At 35.0% G+C, this 16,564-nt stretch overlaps 1 protein-coding gene across 1 annotated transcript in view; it reads left to right on the top strand.

Moving 5' to 3' along the window:
* LOC134715768 (uncharacterized) overlaps nucleotides 1-16,564 on the top strand; it is a 134,229-nt gene that overhangs the window by 34,880 nt on the left and 82,785 nt on the right. Inside the window, exons 5-16 of the mRNA XM_063578195.1 lie at nucleotides 250-735; nucleotides 6,348-6,436; nucleotides 6,828-6,941; nucleotides 7,612-7,692; nucleotides 8,136-8,366; nucleotides 8,784-8,949; nucleotides 9,498-9,616; nucleotides 10,046-10,231; nucleotides 10,544-10,794; nucleotides 12,005-12,228; nucleotides 13,585-15,354; nucleotides 16,056-16,197. Of these exons, the coding sequence (XP_063434265.1) occupies nucleotides 250-735; nucleotides 6,348-6,436; nucleotides 6,828-6,941; nucleotides 7,612-7,692; nucleotides 8,136-8,366; nucleotides 8,784-8,949; nucleotides 9,498-9,616; nucleotides 10,046-10,231; nucleotides 10,544-10,794; nucleotides 12,005-12,228; nucleotides 13,585-15,354; nucleotides 16,056-16,197 (3,859 nt within the window). The remainder of the gene's footprint in view (nucleotides 1-249; nucleotides 736-6,347; nucleotides 6,437-6,827; nucleotides 6,942-7,611; nucleotides 7,693-8,135; nucleotides 8,367-8,783; nucleotides 8,950-9,497; nucleotides 9,617-10,045; nucleotides 10,232-10,543; nucleotides 10,795-12,004; nucleotides 12,229-13,584; nucleotides 15,355-16,055; nucleotides 16,198-16,564) is intronic.

Below are 16,564 nucleotides of genomic sequence, written 5' to 3'. Positions count from 1 at the left end.
AAACTAATGTTATGAACAAAAGAGGTTTAACCAATTACATTCTCATTTTTGCATACAATGAAAAGTAAAATAACAAACAAAAAAGCCTAATACGAAAAGTCCCTAAGCAAATGGCAAAATCAAAAGCTCCAACACATTAAACAAATGGATAACAACTGTCATATTTCTGACTTCAAATGACCCTTGGTCTTGTAAATGGTGAAACTGTTATTTGTTGTGAATTTAAGTGTTTATATTGTCTCATTACAGGATATTACAGTTCTTCACCTGGGAGTAGTTCCTGTACCCAATGTACAGCAGGAAATTCATGTTCGGCTACAGCAGAGACACCATGTGGCACCGGAAAATACAGTGTTGCAGGGGAAACCACCTGTCGGGATTGTCCAGCCGGATTTGCTTGTACATCAGCGACCACAAGTACACCTACCCAATGTACAGCAGGGCAGTATGCTGCTGCACAGGCTTCTTCCTGTTCCAATTGTAACTCAGGAGAGTACAGCACCGCTGGATCGGCTAGCTGTACAATATGTCCTGCCGGAAGTAAATGTGCCACAACAGCCACGACACCTGTGCAGTGTACGAAAGGAAGTTATGCTCCAGCTGGATCCACAGGTTGTACATCATGTGAGGCTGGACATAAATGTCCCACAGACGGAATGATAGTAGCCACAGCATGTCCAACAGGATATTACCAGACTGCTACTGGACAGGAAATATGTACTCAATGTCCTCAAGGTATATTTATGATTTGAAACTACATTGACTATCAATATTATTTTTTTTAGAAATTCACGAATGATGGTTTTAAAGGTTTTCAAATGTTGTACCGTACATTGAAGAGCAATTTAGTGTAATATTATATTTATGATTTATCTATAGTATGAATTTTATTACTGTGGATTAATTTATGTTCATATTAACGTACCCATGTTAGTGGATTGAGTAAACTGTATTTTCTTGGATGCTTGATGTTGTGTTTTGAATAGATTCTGCTCAGTAGCCTTGAGAAATTTTGTATTTTATACCAATCAAGTCGTAAATTTGTTGTTCACCTATGCCCATGAATTTTACAAATGCTAGACTATTATTATTCCATGAGTAATAAGGAATTCACATTATTAATTCTACATGATGAAAAAACCCAAAAAAACCTAATAGTTTTGATACTGAGATTGATTTAATGCTTAAAAAGGGAAAAGATTGTTTCAAATAATTATATAAACTACTTTTATAAAAAATGGAATATTTTCACGATCCTTGCAATACCGGTAGATCTCTTTTCATTTTAAATTACATGTGCTGTTGTTGAAATACACAGTAAGGCAGGGCTCACGCTACCAGGCGACTTGGGCGAAGAAGTGGCTTTCCCGACCGTCACTTCGCTTTCCCCGACCCCTAAAAGCGAAGACAAGTCGCCCTGTTGTTTACTATACTCGCTTTCAGTCGCTTCCGTCATCGGACATTTTCCAATTTTTACCAAGTTGATGAAACATCAACTTTTTATTGATAGTTAAAGAAATTCAGACATAAACGATTCATTATCTTATGAAAAGAGGTTGAAGCATTGTTTTTGCAGTGTGTAGCAAGTTATTTAATAAAAATACAACTTTTTATCACTTCGTGCACTAATCCGAAAGCTCCGGTGCTTGTTACTCGAAAACATACATCAACCTAACTTTCGGCTGCAAAATAAGTTTAAACATGATAACAGATGCCTCCAGTAAATGTACAATCCATTTATTGCATCAAAAACGTCATGATCCTTTCCAAATAACTTGTCAAACATCGTTTATTTTTGTAAATTTTCTTGCAATATTTCGCCATTGAACGATTTCTATACTACAGATCGGAAACAGACCAGCTATGACCGAAATCCTTATTTTTACAAAAAATTACTACGGACGCTTGGATGGAACAGCTGACAGAAGAAAATTGATCCCAAAAGGAAAAATTACGCATTCCACATGCATTAAAAGAATTTTGGTTACATCTAAATAAACTCATCATTGATTGATGTATATAATTCCCTATAATTTATATGGATTGTTGTAAACTATTGTAAATTTGCTTAACTCTTAGACTATTACACTAATATCAATATATAATGGCCCAGCTTACCTTTATATATCTTCTGATGAGAAACACTGAATTTCATACACAAGATAGTTTTTAATTAAATTGTAATTAATATATTATAATTTTTTTTTTTTTTTTTTAAATATATTTTTTTAGTGCTAGATATCAGGCCTCTACATTATCATTTTTTCTCACTTGTCCCTTCGGACAAGTTGCAAAAAAATCAACTTGTCCGAACTCTTAACTCACTTGTCCGAATTTAAAAAAAAAAGTTGATGATATGCATCAAAAACACTTGAGCTTTGAGCGTACCTTATGAAGGGAGAAATGTGTTATGCTATATGAATTTGTTTGTAACTAAATAAAGAATACTAATATAAACAAAATGCTTTATTATTTCAGACTGAGTGTCTGACTCAATTTCACTATCAATCATTTAATCGTCATCACTTCCAAAATCACAGGCACTGGGTTCTCTTATGGATCTATCCATTCTGTAGTTATATGGGTTAAACCCAGGATGCTTTGGTCTTCCTGTAGACCACCACCTTATGAATACTGAATCCACATTGAAATCTGGGACTGATGGACCTTCGATGGCAATGAACAAAAGTCGCTGCAACATGTCTGGTTTTAGAGAACTCCTCCAGTCTGATTTTATACGCTTCATTGCCGAAAATCCACGCTCACAGGCTGCAGAAGATAGTGGAAATACCTGTATGATCTCCAGCAAGAATAACAGATTCTTGAATCTAGTTTTAAGATTGTCATTAATAAAAAATATACTGATATCTGTTTGTTTGTGTCTGTATATGTAGGCTTTAAAATCAGTCCATTCATTTTTGATAATTTCCAGGTCACAACCACTTCTGTTGAGAATGTCCTGAAAATGTTGAAGGAGCAGGTTGAGTTGATCTTGCCCAAAAGATGCCAAGTTTTGAATTTCTCTCGGCCAGTCGTTAAAGTCAGTTATTTTTGCAGCTGCAAGCAATAATGGATCTTTTTCAGATGGTCCAAATCTATCATCTAAAGCTTTGCAGATTAGGTCCAGCATCTCTTGTTTTATCGTTGCATAATTTTCTTCATGATGAACATTTTTCAGACTTATGTCCCGAAAAGTTTCGCCAACAACTTCAGACAGGAAATTTGACAGCTGATTTCCATTGGTACTCCGTAACTCCGCAAGAGCAAGATGGGCTGTTGTAAGGGCATCAAACAGTTGTGACAATGTCAAATCGTCTCTCTGCATGGTTTTACTAAGAATACTTAACACCTTTAAAACGTCTAAGACAAAAAAGGTCAGGTATAAAAACTTATAATCTTTCAACTTCTTGCTGATGAAATGAGCTCGCCCTTGTACTTCAGCTGAACCAGTTCGAGACTCAACAACATGTTCAAAATAAGCCAAAATTACACGAAAGTCAACAACCAAGACATGCAGAGCACTCTCAATAAATGGAAGCCAACGTGTGCCAGACAGATTTGTAGGTTTCAAAATCTTTTCTTCAAGTGCTTCAGCCAGTTTTCTCAATTCTCGAAGGGCTTTTGGCGAGTAATGGTAATGTTTGTACATATGTTGCAGAATGTCTTGTATCTCCCGCATGATCTTATGGTGTTTTATAGCATTATTGGCTGCAAGTTCTAGACGATGGGCAACACAGTGAGTTATGATGAGATGCGGAACTTCATCTTTGATCTGCTTTGCAACTCCTGAACGGTTACCCAAGTTAACTGATGCGCCATCTGATCCAAATCCAATAAGCTTTTCTTTCCAGTCTGGCAACCCATGTCGATCAAATGCCTCATTTATACTGTTCAAAACACCTGCAGCATCAGCACTTTCAACATCTTCAATACTAAAGTATTTGTTTGCAGGAATACCATCTTGTAGTAATCTGACATAAATCAACTCATTTTCGGTAACAGATACATCAGTGGCGCCATCTATTAGTATAGTGAAGAAATTCACATCAGTTCTCAGCTTTTCAAGTGGTGTTGATACAAGATCATCATAAACTGTCTTCACAAATCTGAAAATGCAAATTGGTTTGTCTAAAATGATCCGTTTATACAATGCATTTCTATGATTCATCATGAACATGCTTGGAATATTATGCCACAGTGGCACTGCGCACCGAGGTTAAGCAACCAACAATCAATCAATCAATCAATTCTATGATTCCTTGAGTTGTGATATCCAAGTTTCACATTGGTTTCACTTTTTGTTTCTTTTTAATTTTGTCAGACAGCTCCTCAAAATGTATAAAGGTGTTGGACATTTCAATATATCTACTCCAACATCACTGACTGTCTGATGAGACTTTATTAACTGTTGACTTAGGCATCTACAGCAGAAAGGTGAAGAGAGTCGAAAGATACAATATTGAAAGGGACTTTTAAGATTAACAGTGGGAAATAAAATGACATGGTCATGTCAAAAATCGAAAAATAGGCCAAAAGACAAACAACAATATATATACGAAACATAAAATAAAAACTTAAGACTGGAACCAACACAACGCTGCCTGTGTGTGATTAAGGAGCACACGAAAGGCCTTAGGGTCAACACGTCCTGCTCCTCATGAAGCACCTGTGACGTATCATGTAAATAATTGGTATAATTGTTAATGATATTAGTTACCATATATAAAACGATCAAGCAGAGCGAGACAAAAAACTCATTATGACTCATTCATGTCTGATTGTTTCACATGTGTTAAATGCCAGATTAAAACCTTATCTCAATGTTATAGTACATTCAATGTTATTAATATCCAGATTAGGTTTTAATTCAGCTCTAACTCTGTAAAGCAATCAAACATATTCTTTATTGAAATGTCATTAGGAGTTCTTCATGTCCACTTCATAAATCTATATCATCGACTTGTCAAATTTTTTTTCATTTTTTTTTACCTTCTACAAGCATTATCACTTCTGTAAAAGTTTCCCATGTCCAGTCCATTCTTTTCTTGCAACACTATCAGTTTTGAATAATCTGTAAATGGACACTCCGATTTACATACATGGTAGGCTGTGTTAATCAGTTTCTTTATCTTTTCTTCATTCTCCTTGTCAATTTTACGTGCACAATCTACGATTGGCCCAACTGCCGTTATATACGACTGATCTTCCTTACTTGTAGTTGCTTTGGTAGCAAACTGTTTTGCCTTTTCTTTGAGCTTGGTCCTCTCATCACAACTAATGTGCGCTCTACTCTTCCAATGAGCCACCAACGTGTCCTTCCGGAAAATAGAGGTGCCAATCACCAAGGAACTTGTTTTGTCCGAGCATTCTGGTATATCTAGACATGTTTTACAAAACATTACATTACTGCCACTCCCAGACTCTTCTCCCGTTTCTGAAACAGGGATGGCGTACATAAGACCTTGGAATTCTTCAAGCCATGACGACTGGAAATTTCTTTCTCGCTTTTTCTCGTATTCTTTCTTCTTTTCTTTTTTCTCAACTTCTTCTTTTTTCTTTTTTCCCGTCGCTGAAGCTACAGTGAACCCAAACTTTCTGAGATCCATTTAACTTTGTTTCTTCTTGCAGGAACATTCAATGATTATGTAAAATCACCTGGCCAGCTTGCGAATTACAACTGATAAAAACACATTAAAGATCGCGATTCTGTCAACCAGGATCTCTCGGAAATTATCCTTTGTGATATGCAAGCTTCTGTCAGCGGCTGCCAGCATGATCAATAAAGAATATTTATTTCATTTCGCAGCATCAATAAAAGAATCATTCAATTTTTGGGAAATTCATAAGTCTTGAAATCTGATATATTTTACATCTGACATCGTTTTTTTCACTTGTCCCGTCGGACAAGTAGTAAGGCGAATCTACTTGTCCGACGCCTGTGTCCACTTGTCCCGGACAATCGGACAAACGGTAATGTCGAGCCCTGGATATTTAGTTTGTAGTTTCTCACAAGGACCTTAGTAAAATTTATAAACAACTTTTAATTTGAAATGTTACTTTAATTGAATACTCAGATATGAATTGAACAATATAAAAAGAACATTATTTTTCCGTTTATACTACAATTAAATCCAAACATTGTAGCGCACCGCACGAATAAGCACTTCTCTTTTAAATCTCACCACTTCTCCCTATCAGTTTCAAAAAGAGAAGTCACTTCTCCCTATAATTCTAAAGTAGTGTGAGCCCTGTAAGGAATGCAGTTTTACAATTTGGCCATAGTGGATTTTTCCAATATGAAAGTTATTGTGCAATAAACCTTCACTTACCGACTTATTTCTCCACAGGAAGTATGTGTAATGATGCAACAATAACTCACACACCATGTAGTGCAGGAACATACCAAAATGTGCGAGGAATGGATACCTGTAAAAATGTATGTTCATTTATTTATCATCAATAAAACCTATATGTATCATATGAATTATTAATATTGAGAATCTTGAGATAATCTAGAGATGAGATATCTTATAACTTATTGAAATCATGATGTGAGATTGTAAAAATTTAAAACTAATGACAAGAACAAGAACCAAAGTACTTTATGAATATTAAATTTCTTTTAAATGTATGTACATTTGTACTGGATTTAAAGTTCATCTCAGACCACATGAACCACTGACTCATCCAAAACAATTAACAGATATACACACAAACAAATAATTAGTAACAAGATTATGACAGCCTAACTCTGTACTTTTTTATATTGAATATTTGTATTTTTTTTTAGTTTTGACACTTTATTTGTTATATTTGATATGTTTCAGTGTCCATCAGGATATTACTCAGCCTCCCCAGGAGCTATAACTTGTACCATATGTACAGCAGGTTCACAATGTTCTGACCCAGCCGTTTCACCAGTGGCCTGTGCATCAGGAGAGGTTAGTTATAACATTTTATATCCGTTTACTCTGACTCGCCAGGAGCTTTAACTTGTACATAGCGTTGTCAGTTTGTTTAGATTTATGAGTTTGACTGTCCCTTAGGTATCTTTCATCCCTCTTTTGTACCATATGTACGGCAGGTTTACAATGTTCTGAACCAGCCATTTCACTAGTGGCTTGTGCATCAGGAGAGGTTAGAACCGGTAATAACATTTTATATCCGTTTACTCAGCTTCGCCGGGAGCTATAACTTGTACCATATGTACAGCAGGTTCTGTTTGGCCTGTGGCTTGCCCATCAGGAGAGAATAGTAATAACATTTAATCTTGAATTACATCCTTTAAAAGATGAAAATTTTCATGCAAATTAGTTGTGAAATCTGTTAATGCTTTGTCTTTTTCTTAAATAAATTACCCCAGAAGGTAACTTATACGTTTTCGTTTAGTCTATACTAATACATGTTACTATATATGCATAGATACAACTAACCATTAATTAATACGAAACAACTAGTTTGTTTTTTGATTGACTTGAGTTCAACAAATCAACTTTACAAATTATAACATTCAGGAATCATTATGTACTTAATATGAAATTCTGCCAATATATCAGTTTAAAAAAGACCAGTTTCCTAGAGAATTGAAAAGATTTTAATTTTATATTGTAGTATTCATCAGCGGGATCTACAGCCTGTCAGTCTTGTCCTGCTGGTAGTGTATGTACTGGAGGAGCATTGACTACTTGTAATGTAAGTAAACACATACATGTTCTTCTGTATTTTGAAGCCTTTTCTTGGTATCAACCTTGTTATGTTTATGATGATATCCAGCAAAACTATCCTGAATTTTAAAATTTAGTCATAACATTAAGAAATATATCAAAAATAAAAGTTAAAATGTTATCAATATCTTTAAGATTCAATTATCATTTATACTACTTGGCAGAAAATCTTATTTATTTTTTTAAATTCATCAGAGTATATGTCTGACACATCAATGCAAAAAAAAAATTGGTAAACTTTTGCAAATCTATGGTGAAATAACAATAAGGTCATTTTAATTTGAATGAGATATTTAACTGAAGCTGAAATATTATAAATAAGTTGTGTTAGTATATTATAGAAAATCTGTCTGATGTTGGCAAAACTGTCAATGTGCTGACACTTGAAAATCTTATTTTTCTTCTTCACAGACTGGTGAATATGTTAGTGGCAGCACTTGTACAACATGTACAGCTGGATACTATTGTCCTTCACCTTCATCGGGAAGAATTATGTGTCCTAGTGGCTCATACCAAGACCAGACAGGACAGACATCATGTAAAGACTGCCCCTCAGGACAGCAATGTACAGACAGTCCACCAACAAGTCCTACCAACTGTAATGCTGGTTATTACAGCTTGTTAGGAGAGGTCGCATGTACTGTAAGTATAATCAGTTGGTCTTCCTAAGTTGTTGTTACATGTTTTCCTGTAGAATTATATTATGTTTATATACAACACTAAACTATTGGAAATTACATACTTTTAGGAGATATGTATTTTATATACTATTCACATTAGTAATTTGTCCCTGACTGTTTAAAGGGGATTTGGGATGATCATCATTTAGACATCAACCCAACAAAATAATTTTTTAAAAGTAAGCAACTAATAATTACCTTATAGTCTTCAGTGAGAGACATGCGTCACTACTGTATTGTAACTTCAAATACCCTGAGTTTAGACAAGGTTGGAATTGCCTCAACAATGACGACCAGAGATTTACTTCTGCATGCTTTTTAACCAGTCAGTTAAACCATTATGACTCATTGATGTAAAAGAAGTTATTTAATTTTATAGCTTTGTCCAGATGGTTACTACAGTGGATCAGCTTCTGCTTCCTGTTCTCAATGTCCTGCTGGTCAGAAATGTTTCGATGGATCAAGCTACCTGTCAACACCTGGTGACTGTTCTGCTGGTACCTACAGTCCACTGGGAACCTCAACCTGCCTTACTTGTACAACAGGTAAGCACAAAGTAAAATATAAAAGAAAATTCATACAAATATATAAGGAGAATATCTATTGCATATTACATTTCAAGATGTTATAGGTGAGATTTCATTATAATTATTGATTTAAGTTTCGGCAAAGTACAGTTTTTGAAAATCAACTCCACAGTTTAGCATATTATAAGTTCTCAGGACAAAAAAACATTATATGTATTATATATAAACATAGATATGTTCAATTATTATTCATCATAAATTGGCACACAGATTCCAAAATGATTTTTTAACTGAATAGCCAAGTCAATAGTTATATAGTAAAAAAATAATGAAACCCAGATCATTTTTTTAGAACACGCCCCAACTGACTTTTAGTAGAATGCATGCTGTTCAGTGTGAGGCAATACTCTGTGTTGAAAGTCATACTTTAATCTATAATGGTTTAATTTTATGAATTGTGACTTGGATGGAGAGTTATCTCATTGGCACTCATATCACATCTTTTTGAATCTATTTAAGTAGGAATATTGAATTGCTTATGGATAAATAACCATTAAATTTTACAGGACTATACAGTGGAACCAAGGCAGCAGCCTGTTCTCTATGTACACAAGGAAATTACTGTAACAATCCAGCTTCTTCCCCACAAGCATGTTCTACAGGACAATACAGTGCAGAAGGAATTGTAAGTTGTCATGATTCTACTGTTATCATACTTGTGCTAATACTGAATTTATAAATCAAAGTAAAGAGTAAGACAACTGAATCAAAATAAAAAATTATCTTATTCATTTCCTAAATATTTTTTTTTTATAATTGGAAAATTTAACTCTTAAGATGTAAATATAATTTTTAGTGATGGAAAAACTGTGACCATTGGTTTTTTTATAACTAAAATAGAATTCCAAATATTTCTCTTCTACCAGTTGCATATTTGATGACAAAAAAAAAGACTGAATGAAATATTTTAACCATATTTTGGTTTAAAGGGTAGAATCTTAATATTTTATTGGTTGAAAAGAAAATAATAGAAATTTAGAGAAATGTTTATAAAGTTATCTCATTTTCCTCTCTACCACTTCTTTACTTATAGTCATACAACTTCTCATTTTAGACAAAATCATGTCAAGCATGTTCAGCTGGTTTTTATTGTGCTGCTAATGCCCTACCAGTTCCCTGTGCTACTGGTACTTATTCAACAGTAGGTCTGGCTGCTTGTTTACCTTGTCCTACTGGTCAGTCTTGCAATGATCCTGCTGAAGCACCAGTCAATTGTGGAACAGGATATTATAGTCCTTCTGTAAGTCATTAAAGGGTTAAAATATAAAAGCTTGAAAAATTACTGTTATTAGTTAATTACAGAGTAAAACTTTAAAATTTTAACAGACCCCAAAATTATACCTGAAATTAAATATGTTTTGTTGAAATCTAATGTAATGTTATATACTTTGTCAAAAATGAAATTGAAATGAATTAGAATCCTTTTTTACTATTTTTTTATCCAGACTTGAAAGATTTGTTGGTATGACCTCAAATAAAATATCAATCAAATAATATCATTTTGACACAACCAATATTTCCATGGTAATAAATGATTTGATATATTTTTCAGGGTCAAGCTACGTGTATTCAGTGTCCATCTGGTAAGGAATGTGATAGAACTTTAGATACACTGGCTGCCTGTGCTACTGGTTCCTACAGTTTGGCAGGGAATGACGATTGTACCACCTGTCCTATTGGATCGTTTTGTCCATTCCCATCTGTTGGTCCAATCAAATGTCCGTCTGGAACACACACAGGCGGAGTAGGCAGTCAAACATCATGTACCGATTGTACTGCTGGATCATACTGTACAAGTACATTGTAAGTAACAGTCACATGTGTTATTAAGGAAATAGATCTGAATATAAAACCTATATACTGTAAATTCAGATATTATTGTGAGCATTTATTAATGTGATTTTGTCATTTTAGACTTAAATGTAATTTTATTTTTTATCCCTGTCCCATTCTGCACAATAATAAAAACATTTCAATAATTTTTGAATTTATAGTACTTTGCATATTTCTTATGTAATTTCTTTTACCTGCAAGATCATGAAACCATGTCAATTCCTTATGACTGAAATGAAAGATAAAATTGGTAGGACATCCTTGCAAGTGAAATTGATTGATTGATGATGGATTGATTAATGGTGTTTTAATTAATGGTGTTTTATCAGCACTAATTAGCTCTGTCGTGAGGGGGGGGGGGGGGGGGGGGCAGCTTTCATTGTTGACAGAAATCAGGCATCGCAGAGAGAACAACAGACATTCTAGAGGAAAACTGACAAAACTAGTCAATAATGAGTCAATAGCATTTGTCACGTCTTGGGTTTGAACTCACAACCTCAGTAATGACAGGCTAGGAATACTGTAGATGATCTACTACTAATACCCATCAGCTACCAATGAGAACTTATTATACTTTTAGGGCGTAAAGGGGGGTATCTGCACAGAAATACGCGAAATAAAATTGCCATTTCACGATGAATGCAAAATTAAAAATTTCCAGCACGTTGTTTTTTTACTGATTTCATGATACACTGTGAATAATGAACCTTTTTCACTGATTGCACGTGAAATAAAAATGTTAAAACATGTTGGACAAGAATAACCCTTTACTACCCACCCTCTTGTCATTGGAACAGAATAATCTTTACTGATCAAACTAATTACATTTTCATAACCAAAAAGTTAAGAAACCGTGATAATCTGTTTGCTGCATTTAACAGGATAGAATAAAATTGAGAATGGAAATGGGGAATGTGTTAAAGAGACAACAACCCGACCATAGAAAAAACAACAGCAGAAGGTCACCAACAGGTCTTCAATGCAGCGAGAAATTCCCGCACACCGGATACGTCCGTCAGCTGGCCCCTAAACAAATATATACTAGTTCAGTGATAATGAACGCCAAACTAATTTCCAAATTGTACACAAGAAACATATATTTTTTTAAAGGATTTATCTGACTAATAATTGTGTCAAATGACGATGAAATATCAATTAAAATAATTTTCGTTTGTTTTAGTGCTGTAACTGGAACATGTGGAACAGGATACTACAGTTTGGCCAAAGCTACAGCGTGTAAACCTTGTCCAGCAGGCTACTCCTGTGCTACCAATAATGCTGCTCCAGTGGTCTGTGCTTCAGGAACATTCTCTAACGGACTGGCAACATCATGTACAACTTGTGATACAGGCAAAGCTTGCCCATCAACAACATCAGATAGTGGCAAATATGATTGCCCATTAGGTAATTATTTTATATTTTTTTTACATCTATGGTAGTAAAAATTTGTGATGGGTATGAGGTAAATTTGCAAAAGTTAGGCAAAAAAAATCTAGAAAAGAAACGATTTGAAATACAGTCGACTCTCGTTATGTCGAAGTCAGCCGGACCAGAGAAATATTTCGAGATACACGTAGTTCGACTCAAACGAGCACCGGAAGTTCGACAATCTAAGGGACACAACTCTTGCCTAGCTTGGTAAAGCTAAAATAAATCCTGGTGAATATGGCAAGGGGATCGATATTCTAGTATCAGATCGATGTATTTGTATGTCACAGTCTTTTATTATTATAATGACATTATTTTTACTTATTCAATTGTTTCAATTAAAACAAATCCTATGGCTTTTCCAAGAGAGTAAATCCAATCGATACTTTCGTTATTCAGGTCGTTTATAGCTGACAAAATTGTTTATTCTTGGATACAAGAGATTTAAGAAAATTTTGATTTCTATTCATTTTGTTTTATCTCACTCTTTCTTTTCAAAAGAAAATATAACAAGAATAAAGACGCCGTTTGAGTGAACATTAAGTTAAACAATGTATCACTAATTATTTATCATTATTCTATAAAAGATAATCTTAGGTAAACACTCATGGAAATAGCATGTCATAAATCAATACAGTGGTCAGTGACCGGAAATTTAATTACACGTGTATTGTCAGATTAACTCTTCGATCCATTTAAATCCCCGAGGTCATGTTTTGACATATGCGTATTAGTTCGAGATAAAAAAATGAATTTTGAATGCTTTTTTAACCTTGGGACTGTCATTGACTGTAAATTTAGTTCGACTCAACCAAAATTTCGACTCATCCAATTTCGACTCATCAGGAGTCGAATTACATACTTTTGTATGGAATAAAGTTCGGGACCACGTGAAAACTTCGACTCATCCGAAATTTTGAGTCAACCGAGTTCGAGACAACGAGAGTTAACTGTATCTTACATGAATTTTATTAGATATACGAAATAGAAATAAAACTGTTAGTTGTTTTACAATTAAAATAAGCTAGAAATGAAGGATTACTGTGGATTCATTAATATTCGTTGGATACCAATTTTCATGGATTTCGTGGGTACTGGCGAACCATGAATTTAAATGTTCAACGAATTACAAATTTTCTAAAGGAATGATTGTGGACTTTGCCAAAACCACGAAATTAAATATCCACGAAAAGCTCAGTTTTCCTCATACCACGAAAATAAAACTAAATGAAACAATTTCATGGGATTTAAGTTTTGGAACTTTTTACTGAATATATCAGACAGACTGATATGGTAGTCAATTATCATTTATTCTATTGTGTTATATTTTAGGAACTTATTCCACTGGATCTCAGACAGACTGTACCCCATGTCCAGCAGGAAGTGAATGTCCTGTTACAACAACAAATTCTGCAGCTACATGTGCTACTGGTGAATATGCATTTGAAGGATCATCCAGTTGTACTGTGTGTCCAGCAGGATGGGAATGTCCAAATACAGATGGTTCTCAAAACAATCCATGTTTACCAGGATTTTATTCAGTAGGAAATCAAGTAGCTTGTACAGAGTGTACTGCCGGCACAGCATGTCCGTTCACAGACTCTGCAACAGCCATTACTTGTACTGCAGGAACCTATGCTATTGCAGGTCAGACCGTTTGTACTATATGTCCAGCAGGAAATGAATGTCCATCTCAAAGTGCAGCCACAGAGAGAGCCTGTGATCCAGGTGAATTCAGTCCAGGTGGACTTCAAACTTGTGAAGACTGTCCAGCTGGCTATGCATGTCCAAATATATATGACGACTACAAAATTTTATGTGAGCCAGGGTATTATGCAGAAGCTAAAGCCATTGTATGTACACCATGCCCAGCAGGGGAGGAGTGTGCAGTTATCATTTCACCTGGTACAGCATGTGCAGATGGATACTACAGTTTAGGAGCCCAAGCCTCATGTTCACCATGTCCAGCAGGATACCAGTGTAATGATAAGGCTATTGCTCCAATTATTTGTCCTGAAGGGGAGTACAGCAGTGGATTGGCATTAGCATGTACTACTTGTGATCTTGGCTATGCATGTCCTGAAGGTGCCACTCAGAAAGATCCTCCTACAGCCAAGTGCTCTCTTGGTTATTATTGTGCAGATGGCAAAATAGAAACACCCTGTGCAGCTGGTAAATATGGTGATGCTCGTGGTTACACTGATGCATCAAACTGCAAAGATTGTCTTCAAGGTTATTATTGCCCTGAAGGTACAGCTGGTCAACCGACTAACAGCCTGATATGTCCTAAGGGTCACTACTGTCCAACAGCAACAGGTGATTACAAAAAGAATCCATGTCCAGCCGGAGATTACTACAACAATCTTGGAGCAGTGTTAGAAACTGAATGTATTCTGTGTCCAGCAGGAAGATATTGCTCAGGAGGTACAGATGATCCTTTCCTAGATGGTTATATTTGTCCAAGAGGTCATTACTGTCCACAAGGATCTGCTGTTGCACCCATAGCTTGTCCTGCAGGAAAATACACTGAAGAAGAAGGTTCTACTGGTTTAGAATTCTGTAAGGGCTGCCCAGCCGGTCATTACTGTGAGTCAGGAACCCACACCCCAACTCCATGTGATCCTGGGTTTTTTAACCCTTACACAGAGAAACAAGCTGTTGGTGACTGCTCTCCCTGTACATCTGGTAAAGCTTGTACAAAATATGGTCTAACTGAACCTAATTATCCATGTAGTCCTGGATATTACTGCCCTGGAGGAAATTATGCAGTAAATCAAACAGAGTATGCTTGTCCTGCAGGAACCTTTACTAACTTCCAGAATTTAACCGATGTGGCTCAGTGTGACACATGTCCTGAAACATTTGCTTGCTTGATTGGAACTGGAGGTATCCAGAAACCACCAGTTTCCTGTGGAAAAGGTCACTATTGTCCAGCAGGAACAGCTTCACAGACACAATGGCCATGTCCAGCTGGATCTTACACCAACTTGACCAATCTGAAAATGGTAGAAGAATGTTATGTATGTCCAAGGGGATGGTACTGTTTAGAGGGCTCGGAGGCACCAACAGGTTATTGTTTCCAAGGTCATTGGTGTCCTGATGGTAAGATATTATAATTATGACTCGATACAAAGTTTTCATTATTTTATAAGTAGTTCTCCCGAAAGTGCAGATGGAAACTCACATTGCAAAAAGTCATAATTAGAAAAGCCAAGGCTTATATTAAGTAAAATAACAAAAATTCCAAACTCTAATCAAAATATTAATTGGAATGTCTGTAAGCAAATGGCAAAATCAAAAGCTGAGACAAACACATCAAATGAATGGACAACAATTATCATATTCCTGACTTCTTACAGACATTTTCAAAGGTAGAAAACTGTGGATTAAACCTGTTGTTATAGCTAGCTAAACTTCTCACTTGTATGGCAGTCTCATAAAATAACATTATTTTCATAAACATAATAGGTAAACAAGTAAAAAAACACAACATTAACAATAGATAAATGTATTATTCATCCAAAATAAAAAGAATTTAGGAGTTATGATATCATCTGTTAGACAGCAACCAACTTGGAAACAACACAACAATAAATTGAACATCATGTATTGTTTATTTTAAAGCCTTCGAACAACAATAATTTTAATTTATGTTACTTTGTTAAATGAATCTGAATGAGTGTTTTAACATTTTAATTTATTCTAGAAAAGAAAAATTGTATCACTTGGTATTTACATAACAAGCCATCAAAAGAATGTTTCCGTACATTGCCATTAAAAACTTTGTATTTATTTTTTCAAAGGAACTCCACAAGGAGATAGTTTCCCTTGCCATGCTGGATCATACAATAATTTAACAGGAATCACTGCTTGGGAACAGTGTAAGGATTGTTGGAAGGGCAATTACTGTCCGGAAGCTTCTGTGCTACCTACGGTCTGTCCTGCGTAAGTACTGGTCATTTAGATAATATATATATGAAATTATTACACAAAAAAAATGTTTTCAAAAAATTGAAAGGAGGATGACACTTTCAGATGTGAGATATAGGTGTAAATGAAATGGAAATGAACACCCTCGTGTCATCATCTCATGTTCCATGAAAATGTGACAGCTAAAAAACCTGGATGAAGAAATAAAAAAATATAACATTGCTTTGCTTAACTGGTTCTCCTGGTCAAATTTGGTATTATTATTGTACTATTCTTTGATATGAAACTTATATAGAATGCTTTATACTACTTAAAGTCATAAGAAACCTCAAATCAAAAAAATTAATGCATATGTTTTTTATAACTCAATGGATAGTTTTCA

Source organism: Mytilus trossulus, chromosome 4 (genome assembly GCF_036588685.1).
Source record: "Mytilus trossulus isolate FHL-02 chromosome 4, PNRI_Mtr1.1.1.hap1, whole genome shotgun sequence".
NCBI classification, from domain to species: domain Eukaryota; kingdom Metazoa; phylum Mollusca; class Bivalvia; order Mytilida; family Mytilidae; genus Mytilus; species Mytilus trossulus.
The sequence above is the reverse complement of the archived record's forward strand: the minus strand, read 5'-3'. Positions and strand labels throughout refer to the sequence as shown.